Raw genomic sequence first — 12,161 nt, 5'->3', positions numbered from 1 at the left:
CCCTCCAAGGGTGAATTTTGCAAATCAGCACTTCGGGGAATGCTGCTATCTTCTGCTGCCACACAGAGGCTGAGGAAGGGACCAGCAGTGAAAAATTTAAATTGCCCATCTTGCCTTGCAGGCAAACCTAACTTAAAGAGTGTCTTACTCCATTACATTTGGATTTTGCTTCCACAGCCTAAGTCAGATAATCAGGGAAGAAATACTTCTGTTTTCCACTATTTGCTTTTGTGTTGGTATTTTCTTGGTGTTTAAAAGATGTAGTTGATTTTGCAGGCTTCTTTTCGCATGGATTTTTTTCAAAGCAGGATTTGTATCTTGAATATGGAATCAAATGGGTTACTGTGACTTGACAAACTGGATGAGTTTGTCTGCTGGGAGGTAGGTGTGGAAAAGCTTCTAAGATTGCCTGACAGTATTAAATAACTGGGAAATGGAAATGAGGCTGGTTACACATTTCCGTGTACATGTGCCTGTGCGTTTTTGCTTAGGCGCACTATCTTGCTTCAGCTCACGGGTGTCACCAAGATGCTTCTGGCCCTCACCCTCAGCCTTCCCAGCGCCTGTCCCCATCCTCTTCCTCGTTTCTAGGGCCTCTGTTTTCCAGGCCGAGGCCTCGTTGGGCACAGCTGGCCATGCACGATGTAGCGAGCCAGCCCCACGTGCTGGTGCTCTGTGTGAGCCAGGGAAGGCAGAGGAGCGTCAAGGCCATCTCCCCGCTGGCCGCCCTGTTGCCGTCACCGTGTCATGGCTTTTGAAACAGAACTGGGGGTCTGGCCTGGACAGTTAAACTGCCAACCAGCACGGCTGGGGGTGTTTCATGGCGGGGGGCTCTTCCCCTCTGGGGATAACAGGATTTTTAAAGTGGTCTTTCATGTGACGCGGGCGCCTGAGTTGTGCCAAGAGGCCTGGAGCGGCTGGGGGCTGCCCCCTCCGAGGAGGTGGCTTTCGGCCATAGGTGGCTTTTCAGTTGGCGGCCCCCAGAATAGCACAGCAATGAGGTGTGAGCCCAGGGAACTTAGACCGAAGGGAGGTTTGTGCTTTCTTAATCGTTTTTCGCCAATGTGCTTTGAGGGATGGGCTGTGGGCTGAAAACTGCTGCTGGAGGCTGTGATGTGTGGGGGTGTGGGGGTGTGGGGGTGTGTGTGTGTTTGGGGGTTTGGGGAAAGGCACAGCTTTTCCCTCCCACTTCTCCTCAGCTGCAGGGGAAAAGAAAAAGAGGTGCAGGTGGAGGTGGAAGCAGAGAGAGAGGTAGAGGTGAGCCTCCTGAGTAGAGAAAGTAATTTTGGCTGCCACTGAATGTGCTCTTCCAGCTGAATCCAGGAAAAAATGTTGCTGTATAAAAGGTTTTCAAGGCAACTTGGTATTTGCAACATGCAGTTGTTGGTGCCCGTATTTGTCCCATACAATATACACCATCAAACCACAGCACTAATAAGGAAAAAATACTTTCTGTGCAAGACCAATTTAATACACTGTCACTGCATTGCGCTGTGGAGCAATCATTTGTTAAATAAAAAAAAAAGGAAAGTTGACTTATTTCTAAAGCGTTTGAACAGAATATTTTGGTTGAAAATAAAAGTTAATGATAACAGACTTCAAAAATTTTTATCTGCCTTTTATGTTCTATACTGTGGAATTATCTGCTTTGCTTAAGGTTTTTGTTTTGTGATTTAGGAAATGATCTTTGCAGTAATGGCTGAAACAGATTTTTTTTTTTGAAATACAGGAAGGTCCCAGGAGATGGCAGTGTACAATAACACATTTCAAAATATTTCTTGGAAATTAAAAGCATTTCACAATTAAAGTTGAGTTCTTATTTTGTAGAATGTTCCTATTATTATTTCAGGGAAGTTTATCAAAGAACAAAATGATCAGGTTTGTTTGTTTAGTGGTGGCCTACTTTAGCACACAAGTTTGCATATCTTATCTTTTATAAAGGGAATTACCACTGTATATTAACTGAACCACTAGATGCTAAGATACAGTTTGCTTTGTTCAGCATCTTCGTGTGCAATTCAGTAATAGGTTGTAGTCTGCATTTGTGGTTACAATAGCTCATGATTAATTTCTTTTTATATTTTTTACTGTAATACTACACACAGTTTTTCTATATAGTCCTATATTGCAATTTAAACTCTGAGACTCACGTAATTTAACACACTTTTAGTAGTGTCTATTCTACATAGATATACCTGGTGACTCCATTTTGATAATTGAACTCTACTAAATAAATACACATTTTAATCTTTTAATAAAGAGAATCAAATCTATTGAGATTAAGAAAATCTTATGTAAACACCAGCTTTGTATTTTTCCATTTTTTGAGAATATAACCTGATAGGAATATATTTTTTAAAGCGTTTAATTATGGCTGTTGAGATTTGTTAAGATTAAAGTCTTACCAGAAATACCGAAATTACATCACATGCTCTTCTGGGAAAGAAGATTTAATTTTAAAGAAAGGTGTTTAGGTACTCTAGAAGACTGAAGGAGCTGATAATGTCTTCTCTTCAAAGTTTCAGAGTTGGATCTCATATTTGGAGATTGTTTTTGCAGTGAAGTCCAGAGGACAACATGAATTTCTTTGTGGAATTTTCTTATTGTTATCTGAGAGTTTGAAAAAGGATTTCCTCCCACTGTGGGAACAGTCTGGGGCCAACTCTGTAGTTACTTCTACCAGACTAATTACCTCGCAAGTTCTGGTGCCATTTTTGAACTCCGTCAAAGAACTGCACTTGTCACTGCAATGGGACCTTGTGAACAAGGTCATACAGTAACACCTGGATGAACCCAAAGACTTCATGGTAGTAAAGGAGTTATAAAAAGCAGAAATTGTTATGAAATGTCAAGTTCTATTTATTATTCCTTTTTGCAGTAGCTGGTGTTCGTGAAGATGTCTTTTTGATCTGGAAGGAGCTGGAGGAAGCCAGGAGTACACTGAGACAAGTTCAGAAAATTTTATCAGAATCTGACCAGCCTGCTTTTGGAGATGGTATCATTTATGTTTCCTTCAAGAGAGTTACCATTATATTCATGACCAATATCTTGAACAGTGAACAGTTTTGATTGCACATTGATCTGGGGACAATTTTCTCTGAAATGGCTGTGTACAGATAGGATCTATACTTGGCAGCTAAACTTTGTGTGTCTTGAAAATTTCCATTGCAAATCTTTGTTTACTGCTGCTTAAAACTTACTAAACTCTAACAACTAAGGCTGAAACATGCCATTTTTATTTCACTAGTTACTAGGTTTAGAAATTATCTACATTTCAGGATGTTGAAACTCCTTTTTTTGTTTGCTCTCTCCTTCTCTGCCTGGGCTGGTAAGTTTCTGATTTTGTTCTACACAGAGTTGGGGAAATCCCCCAACATGATCTCTCAATAGTCTCCAACTTGATAAGTAGTTCAGTTTCCCTGAAAGGGAAGAAGTGTGGGTTTGAATTCCCTTAGTAGAAGGTAGAGAGGACTGAAGCTAATTCTGTATGAGTGCTCTGATAACTCTTGCATTAAGAAACATGAAGAAATACCAACATCTATTTGTTAAACTAATCGTTTCCACCATTATGTTTGACTTAGATCATGATCCATTTGGACTGAGACTTACTGGGGACAGAAACATAGCTACTTTCTGAATCCCTGGAAGGCTTAAACAGGGGCTGGTAAGACGCTACTCAGCTCTGACAGATAGAGGTGCTCTGAGCATGTTCTGGAGCAGAACGGTAACATTGGCAAGTTTTAGTACTGAAAACTTGGGAATCTGTAGAGTCTAGGAAGCTTCAGGGTTGAATTGTAACTAAGCAACTGGATTTTCACGATCAGACTTGTGATTGCCAGTGATTGGCATATTCTGCATTACTCCCTGGCTTTAAAATAGTTACATGGAGTCTGGTGGTATTTTTTTTGTGTAAGTTGATAAAAGGTTCAGGGCTGAATTAGAATGACTCATCAGAGATTTTTTGTAGCTCTAGTATAGTTTTTTGCACTGCAATTGCTTTCGCTTTGGTAAGGTGGAGGCTGGGGCCAGATGCCCTTTTCTGGATCACCTACTGAGGAACAGTTCGTACAGCTGCTTGATCAGTCACCTGAACTCTCTGCAGTGTGTTGAGGTGTGTGATTAAGGTGGTGATGGTGAAGATTTGAGCCTGAGAGCTTTCTCTGCCTGCACTGGATTTGAACATCTGACAGTAATATAACTCTGCAGGAGTTAGCCTGAGTCAATTCTTCTGTGAAGGCATAATACACTTCTTTGTACTGATAATAGCATCTTCTCAACTAGCAGGACTTCCCATATGAAGTTAAACAGTTCTACCATAATGCATATGAACAAGAAGACCACAATAAAGCTCCAAGGGCAGCGCTAATTTCAGTGTTTATTTATGACTGCTTGACTATGCAGCTTTAATATTCTTTTAGTGTATATCTTCATACATAGTCACTTCGTAAATGAACTAAAAAAAAAATTTACGGTGTGGTTTATTTTGTCACTTCTTCAGCATTATTTGACTGTTGCCCATTGATCTGAATAACTGCAGTCTTTCTTTTTGTCTGCATTTCTTCCTGTTTTTGTCTTGATCTCTTTAAAATGCTCGTCTGCAAAACAGTTTGTTCTTAAGATTGCAGAGTTCTGCAGGGGATGAAAAAGAGACAAATTTTCTGCTGACTTTCCAGATAATGCACTAGTTACCTGAACTGAAGCATGTGAAAAAAAGAAAATAAGTTTTCTTTTTAAAATTGTCTGAGTGTGTTTGTGACACTTGCCACACTTGTTGTCCTAAGGACCACAAACAGTCAGAAGGGAAATGTTTCCACATGAACAGGCTCTGCTCCTGCACCTGCACTGTCACTCTCTGATCTCTCTGTTTGTTAAGGCAGTAGATGGCTACATCGGTTTGTCTACAGGCTCAGGATCTCCACACTTGTCACTGTAGCTGCATCTAAACAAAGCAGAAGTTTATACCACCTAGATACCTGAAATTAAAGTGTGAGAAAATAAATTCACCCTGCTATAAGACCCTAGTGAGCTAGTGATGAGTGACTGCAGAGCCCTTTATCCAATTATCTTTATACAGAGGTGTGCAGTGCCCAACCTTAAGATTGCCCTTAGAAAATTTCTGAAACAATACAACATGAAAAGGGTAAGCATGAGAACAGTCCTAAGAGGTCAGACAAAAATATCCTATTTCTTGCAGTATCCGTAAAAAATGGTAGAAGGAGTGTGTAAACTAGAGAATATATGAAGATGGTACACCAGTGATTTGTGGCTTAGGATAGATGATGCAATATTCAGCCTCTGAAAAGGCAATAATGTGGAGAAACACAGCCAAATCACTTCCAGAGATACTGTAGTTTGCCTTTTACTCTAAATAGTCTTCACTGAAAAAGAACAATGGCAATGTTAGTCTATGTTCTTAACTGTATTTTCATTTATATCTTCCATTGTTTCATTTTCTCAAACGATTCTCCTCAAAGTTGGACATCTTATACTGAATCTTTTATGGCATTTTGTACTTCAACAGTTAAGTCAATCTTTGTATGATTCAGAATATTCCTTCTATGTGTTGATTCTGTAGCTATGTATATTTAAGTTCTCTGTCTTCTGATGGGTTTGTGCCAGTTACAAAGGAATTCGTTGCAAAGAATTGCCCAATATAGAAAAACAAAACAAAACAAAACAAAACCACCGCCACCACCACAACAACAAAAATCACAACAGAGTAGATATTAAAAATGGGTCAGAAATAACGACCCACTCCAGAGCTGTCAGTAGAAGTGTTACAAGTTCAGAGCAATGTGTGAACTTTAGCAGCTCTCTGTCGATCATATGAGTTTTAATCTTGACAAAACTTAGATGATAAGGTTGGCACAGGAGCACGGTTCTGCTACAGGTGACTCTCTGCCAAAGTTAAAATATCTGCTCCAGACCTTGAAGGTGTGAAAGCTTCTTAACAGGCCAAATATGACAAAAGGTATTTTCCTTCATCTTTTGATAGCTGTTCTTACTCTATTTTTCTCCTCCTTCCAGCTGCCCTTGGGCAAATCCATAACAGAAAACTCTAGTGCAGTCAGATAAAATGTTGGAGGAAAAAAAAGAAAATTGATAATTAGAGCCAGTAATATGCTAGGCAGTCTTAGTGACATTTGTATCTTCTTATGCAGTGTATAATGCTGTATTTTAAGTTTGAAGAATATCTGGGCATTTATTATTATTTAATTCTGATGGCCTAATCACTTTTTATTGATTTCAAAACTATGTGTTGATGGTCACATGTAAAACCAAAAACATTTAGGTGCAATTCTAAGCAAGAATTTACGATTTAGAATTTAGTCAGACTTCAGCCATAAATATGAAAATTTTGACCCCAGTATTGTAGCCTGTTGAAAATAGCATATCAAAAATGAACCATATTATGCATGAGTTTTTTGTTTTGTTTTTATTTTTATTTTTTATTTATAGTCTGTTATATTTTTATCTATATCATGTTTTATTTTTATTAATATTTTGTTTTATTTTTATTTTTTATTTATAACCAAAGATGATCATCCAATACAAAAGCATAAATCTGATGAATATTTGACTTCTGAGGAGTGGTTGCAGAGGTATGGCTTGAAAGCTCAGAAGCTCACACTGTATGATGCACTTGCTGATTGTACTTTTCGCCATGTGGATGGGATTGTTGACATCAGAACTAAACCAGAGGATGAATCTTCACAAACTGATGCCGTGAGTAGTGTTAGTTTTCCCTCATAGCCTGTGAATTGCTTTTTTTTCTTTTTTCTTTTTGGTTATTGTTTTAAAACTTGAAATATTGATTGAGAGCTGAATTTATGACAAAGGGCATGATCTGTTGGCATGTGTTTTTTGTTTTTTGTTTTTTTTTCCTAAAGTCAGTTTATTAGTGGAAGGAGACAAACATGGTCAAAAACCATTCCAAAGGGCTATTTGAAAATGATTTCTTCCTGGTCCACATATACTCTGCAGGGAAGAATCAGGCCTGGCTTAAGCAATGCCTTGTTTTCCTCTTTTTTATGTGGGGTAGGGCAAAGGTTGCTTATCATTTTCATTTTCCTTAGAAGTGTTGGTCTCAGCTGCTCCAGTGCTTGCAGGCCTTTAAGCAAATTTGAATTAATTTTTCTTAACTATTTGTTTTTCTCAAGCTCTACCATTGCACTGTTCAGTAAGCTTCTGTTCTTGCAAGCTACAAGAATAAAATCGGTTTCCATTGACTTGTGCTAGAAGCAAATTCCATGACCACCCTATTCTGTGTCCATTTCTGCACCTGTTCATTTGCAACAAGGCGGTACCTTTGAAGTTTGTTTACTAAATATTGTAGGGCACAGCAAAACAAAAATATCTTGTAACTGAAACCTGTTTTTCTTGCCTGTAGGAGACAAAGAGGAAAGTAATTCATGCAAAATACTGTGACAAGTTTGTACATACCTTCTGGAAAGATGGATCTGTAGTTCATGTATATGTTACTACAGAAAAGTATAAGCGGTATGAAGAGAAAATGAGGACTGCTCTCAGACAAGTGGAAGGAAGGTTAGTGTTCTGTCACATAAAAACATTTTGTGTTATTTCACATTAGTGTTAAAATGTTTGACATTTCCTGTCGTAATAAGCTGAAGTAGTTGGTACGTTGCCACTAGCAGTATTAAGCCAGAAATCCATTCGTGTGTAAGATTTCTTAGTAGCCACGTAAGAAAACCGATGAGCAGTATCTTTTATTCTCCTTCTGTAACACAAAGACAAAAGTCAGTCAGCACAGTGTAGAAATACTGTTGGAAGTGGCAAAAAGCATTGGAACTTAGGGTACGTTGGAACAAGGTGGAGAACTTCCAGAGTCATTCATCCTGCCCAGCTAGGAATCCCTTGTGATACCTCTGGCACCAAGTAGCATCTATTGGCTTGTGCCCATACTGATAATGGTTATCTGCCTTTTCTCCAACTTTGTGTTGAAGAGAACAAGTTTGATCAAGGTTAAGGCATGAGCTAACTATTAAGTAACACCTATGATCAGAAGTTCGGTGCTCAAGCTAGTTTTGCTTTTCTTTAGCCATATAGATACACTCTGAGATTCTGTAGGATGGCTGCAAAAAATAGGCAATTAGAGGGTCTGATTCATCTGTCCTAAAGATGCCCTAAAGTAAATCAGATTGAATTGTGACACGTCTGTGCTGTCTGGAAAGAAAGTTTTGGCTAATTTCATTGTGGATATCTTCGTTATAGATTACATAATTCCTAGCTTTTGTTTCTACATTAGGAAGAGAAGGAAACATTCAAAAAAGAGATTGTAGATTCAAAAGGAAGAATAAATATTGCCCTGTGTTTTGTGTATTAGGACAATGAGATGTCTCTCTGAAAAAAGCAGGATGTGAACTTTTGTTTTACTGCAGCTTCTCTATCAGAATATAATAGCCTGAATATATTTAGCAGGGTCAAACAGAGTTTTGTTGTTCATTTTAATTTATCTTCATCTTGCTGTATTTAGGGTAACATTAACATGATTAACATGCAGTGAAAGGAAAATTTGAGGTAAAGGGCTTTGGTGTGTTTATAAAATCCAAGCCAAGGTCATGGATTTGATGTTTAAAAAGGTTCATCTCATTGTTAAAAAGTCTTGGTAGACTTCATCAAACACTTTGGGGGAAATAACTAATGGTAAAATAGCTGTCAGTAGTGAATGTAATAGGATCTTTTTACTTTCTGTGATATAGCTTTTTAAACCTCTGTGGGAGATGAGTAATATTTTTCCCAGGGCCATTATATTCTGTCTGCTAAAATGCCTGTGTTTCAGAGTAGCCAAGTAGTTTATGAATCTCAAGGGAAATTAGATTTGGACCTGTTGCAGCCGTTACTAAGGAAATGTTGTTGTACACAACTGTATGTATGCACGTATTTAACTGGCAGGCACGAGTAAATCCTGTTTAAAATGTAAAACTCAGTCTGTGTTTAAGGCCCCAGGTCAACAAGGCATTGAAGCATCTGTGTTACATTAAGACTCTTTAAAGTGCTCAAGTTCCTTGCAGAATAGGTTCTCAAGTGGTTTCCTGAATAGGGAGGTGTATTAGCATATGCTTAAATGATTTCTTGAGTTCAGGCTGTAGAACAGTTACAGAGGCAATAGTTATAGGTACTTTCTCATGGGATTTGCTAGCTCAAACTACTGTATAATTGACATTATACATATTGACATTATACATATTTTTTTTTGTGTGCATGTTTTGTTCGTCTCCAGATCCCTATTGAAATTAGAAAATAAAAATGTCTTGCATTGTTATGCAGTGATAGATGATATACAAGGCCAATATACCACTCATGACAGGGACTAGTAACAGCACTTAAGCAACAGGAATAGAAAATGCAGCAGTGATAAAAGATCCTTCCTATTAGATGCTGATACACAGTGCTCCCAAGATCTTACATAATGTTTTTTTTTTTTTTTTCCTTGCCCAGAATTAAGTGGCTTCAACAAGGAAGCAGAGGGCTCTTTGGGAATGTGTTTGAAGATGATGTCTATATTCTTATTGATACATCCCAGTCTATGAAGGACAAGCTGCCACTGGTGAAGGAGAAAATATTTCAGTTCATACAGGTTTGATGAAGTGATGATTCTGAAAACTGTTGAGAACTGTAGAATAGGCTGACCTTTTCCGGATGGTTTTTACCCTATCTATCTATCTATCTATCTATCTATCTATCTATCTATCTATCTATCTATCTTTTTTTTGAAATTTATTTATTTTGAAATGGTTTTCCAAAATTATCAGCTTTATAAAATTATTTTGATTTTTCTTGGTGTGCCACTTTTTTAGTTGACATTTTCTATTTTTGTTTTATTTATTTTTTTTCTTTTGTGTCTGTTCAAATGTTTGAAAGAAACCTGGAGAAAATGTTAAAAATGAAAATGGCTTAAGTATTTTTTCTTTCCCTCAAGCCAACTGACTCCTAAAAAAAAAAATAAAAAAAATTATTTTCATTTATTTTAAGCAGTGTCATCCAGTTCCACTGTAATGTTGTGATTTGTAATATGTATTTCATACTGTGACATTAGAGGGTGTAGAGCATTTCGAGGTTGCTTGCATCTTACAGAGTTACTCAGAACTTTCCTAAGTGACTTGCAAAGTGCAGAAGTAGCTTAGAAGCAGTGAGTACTTGAAGACACACCTGAAATGGATTTATCCCACCTAGTTTTAGAAATCTACAATGATATCACCTGAGCTTACATTAATATTTGAGAGAAATAGGTACTGTTAAAACATGGTTCATCTTGATTTTTTCAGATTTGAAAGAAATAACCGACAAACACGCTATCAGTCTGACACTGATAGCAGTCATTAGTAGGGCTAAAAATATTAAAACTATAATAGAGAGGTTTTTGAGCTGTGTGTAAGTGATAGGATGTAGTATGATGTGGTCCATATCTGTGGTAGCAGATCAGCCTAGAAAATGATTACTGTGCCAGAAGTTGTCACAGGAGCTGCACAGAAATGGTGGAGTGAAAGAGACCAGGCTCTGAAAGTTTGTAGTAGCTCGCACAAAGCTTTCACTCCTTGTAACTTCAGTCCAAAAGCAACTTCAGCAAATTCTCAGTTCTCTCTTGCAGTCGTAGTTCCCCTTGCCAGTGTTCTGCATTTGATTCTTGTTCTTCTCCTCTAAATAATGTCTTATTTTGATTCTGATTTCGGATTCCTTTGTTAAGCAGTCAAAATATTTTCCTTATACCAATGTTAATACCTAGTTTCCTAGCTTTCTTTCTTCCTCTCCTAGACATTTGCTGTTCAAGTAGTTTGAGAAATATGAGTAAATGTAGATTAGAATGTGGAAGTTAAATTATCTTAATAATTGCAGGCAGTAATTGTCTGTCTCTTTGTGTCTCTATATATGCCACAATTGAATATTACTGTAATTTATTGTAATGATATAATCAACTGTATATGAGTTAAAACAAGTCTTACTGGTCAGTATTTCAGGATACAAGTATCCTTTCTTTCAACACTGAGTGAAAATCAGGTTTTGTCTCTTGCAGGAACAATTGAGACACAAAAAGAGATTTAATTTTGTGAAATTTAGTGCCCAAGCAGTGGCGTGGCAAGAGAAACTTGCCGAAGTTAATGAGGAGAATTTGCAGGATGCCTGGCTTTGGATAAAAGGACTAGAGGTAACATGGAAGCTAATTATCATGCAGCATGTTAGTACAAAGTTATATTTGTGTTTTCTCTTTCTGTATGGTTGGGGTATTTCTGGATTTGACTTGAGCAAGCTGAAAATATAGAGGATATATAGACTTAAGTAGATCCAAGTACAACATATTATCTGTCAGTTATAATCTTTTAACTGTGGACCAGTTTGTAAGATCATATTAATCCAGTTTACAGCATGCTACGTTTAACAGCCACAGTGCAGGCATTGGCCAGTTTGATTTCTTTAGGAACCGTGACAGTGTTCTCAGACTCTGGATCTAAACTTGTCACTCTTGTTGCAGAGGTGCTGCCTTGGTGAGGGCTCTAGCTGGTAGACTCACAGCTCAGAGGTGGTACAGGAAACTGTTTGGCTGGCAGCTGGTGCTCGTGAGCTGGAGGAGCATTTCTACTCCCTTTTGGTGCCTAGATAGACAGCTGACTTTAAATTTCACAGGAACGTGAGAGCAAGCATACTCAGACCAAACATCTGTCTACCTGACCAATATTCTTTTTCTGACAGTAGCCACAAGCCAAGGGTTTTCCCTGCAACAGAATAGAAATGCTTCTAGTCAGACCCAGTCAGGCACCAGATTGACTGTTGTTGTCAGCTGCTCTAGGACCAATTATTGTGTCAAATGTGGACAGCAATATCACCAGTGCTGGACAAAAAGTCAGTCATGTAAAAGTACAAATATATCCAAAGTTTCTAACACAAACACACACACAAAAATACGTTTATATAATAAAACCCATCAACATTATGACAGCTCTTCATGAGACTTAATAATGAAATTCCCAAGGGTGAGGGAATTGGGGAAGCTAATTATTATTAGCTTTTCCCAATTATTTTATTGGGGAAACTCTGAAACAGCAAAGCAAGATAAATAAGTTTGTATTCTCAGAAAATGCTAACAGACAAATGAATGAAGAAAAGAAAGTGTTGGTGTGGCCTCACTGAATAGTTGGTGAATACTT

At 37.8% G+C, this 12,161-nt stretch overlaps 1 protein-coding gene across 15 annotated transcripts in view; it reads left to right on the top strand.

The window, feature by feature from the left end:
* Positions 1 to 12,161, top strand: part of VWA3B (von Willebrand factor A domain containing 3B) — an 81,180-nt gene that overhangs the window by 20,607 nt on the left and 48,412 nt on the right. For 14 of the 15 annotated variants that reach the window (XR_013945216.1, XR_013945217.1, XM_080577004.1 and 11 more), the window contains 5 exons: positions 2,879 to 2,995; positions 6,539 to 6,726; positions 7,391 to 7,545; positions 9,460 to 9,598; positions 11,033 to 11,164. Coding sequence is in view for 13 of the 15 variants with exons in the window: in XM_080577004.1 (XP_080433130.1) it covers positions 2,879 to 2,995; positions 6,539 to 6,726; positions 7,391 to 7,545; positions 9,460 to 9,598; positions 11,033 to 11,164 (731 nt within the window). In the remaining 2 variants the exon portion in view is untranslated. The remainder of the gene's footprint in view (positions 1 to 2,878; positions 2,996 to 6,538; positions 6,727 to 7,390; positions 7,546 to 9,459; positions 9,599 to 11,032; positions 11,165 to 12,161) is intronic. The other variant, XM_080577001.1, reaches the window with a different exon arrangement.

The sequence above is a fragment of the Anser brachyrhynchus genome (genome assembly GCF_964034855.1).
Source record: "Anser brachyrhynchus genome assembly, chromosome: 1".
In the NCBI taxonomy this organism is placed as follows: domain Eukaryota; kingdom Metazoa; phylum Chordata; class Aves; order Anseriformes; family Anatidae; genus Anser; species Anser brachyrhynchus.
Note: the sequence above shows the minus strand (reverse complement) of the source record. Positions and strands in the feature narration are given on the sequence as shown.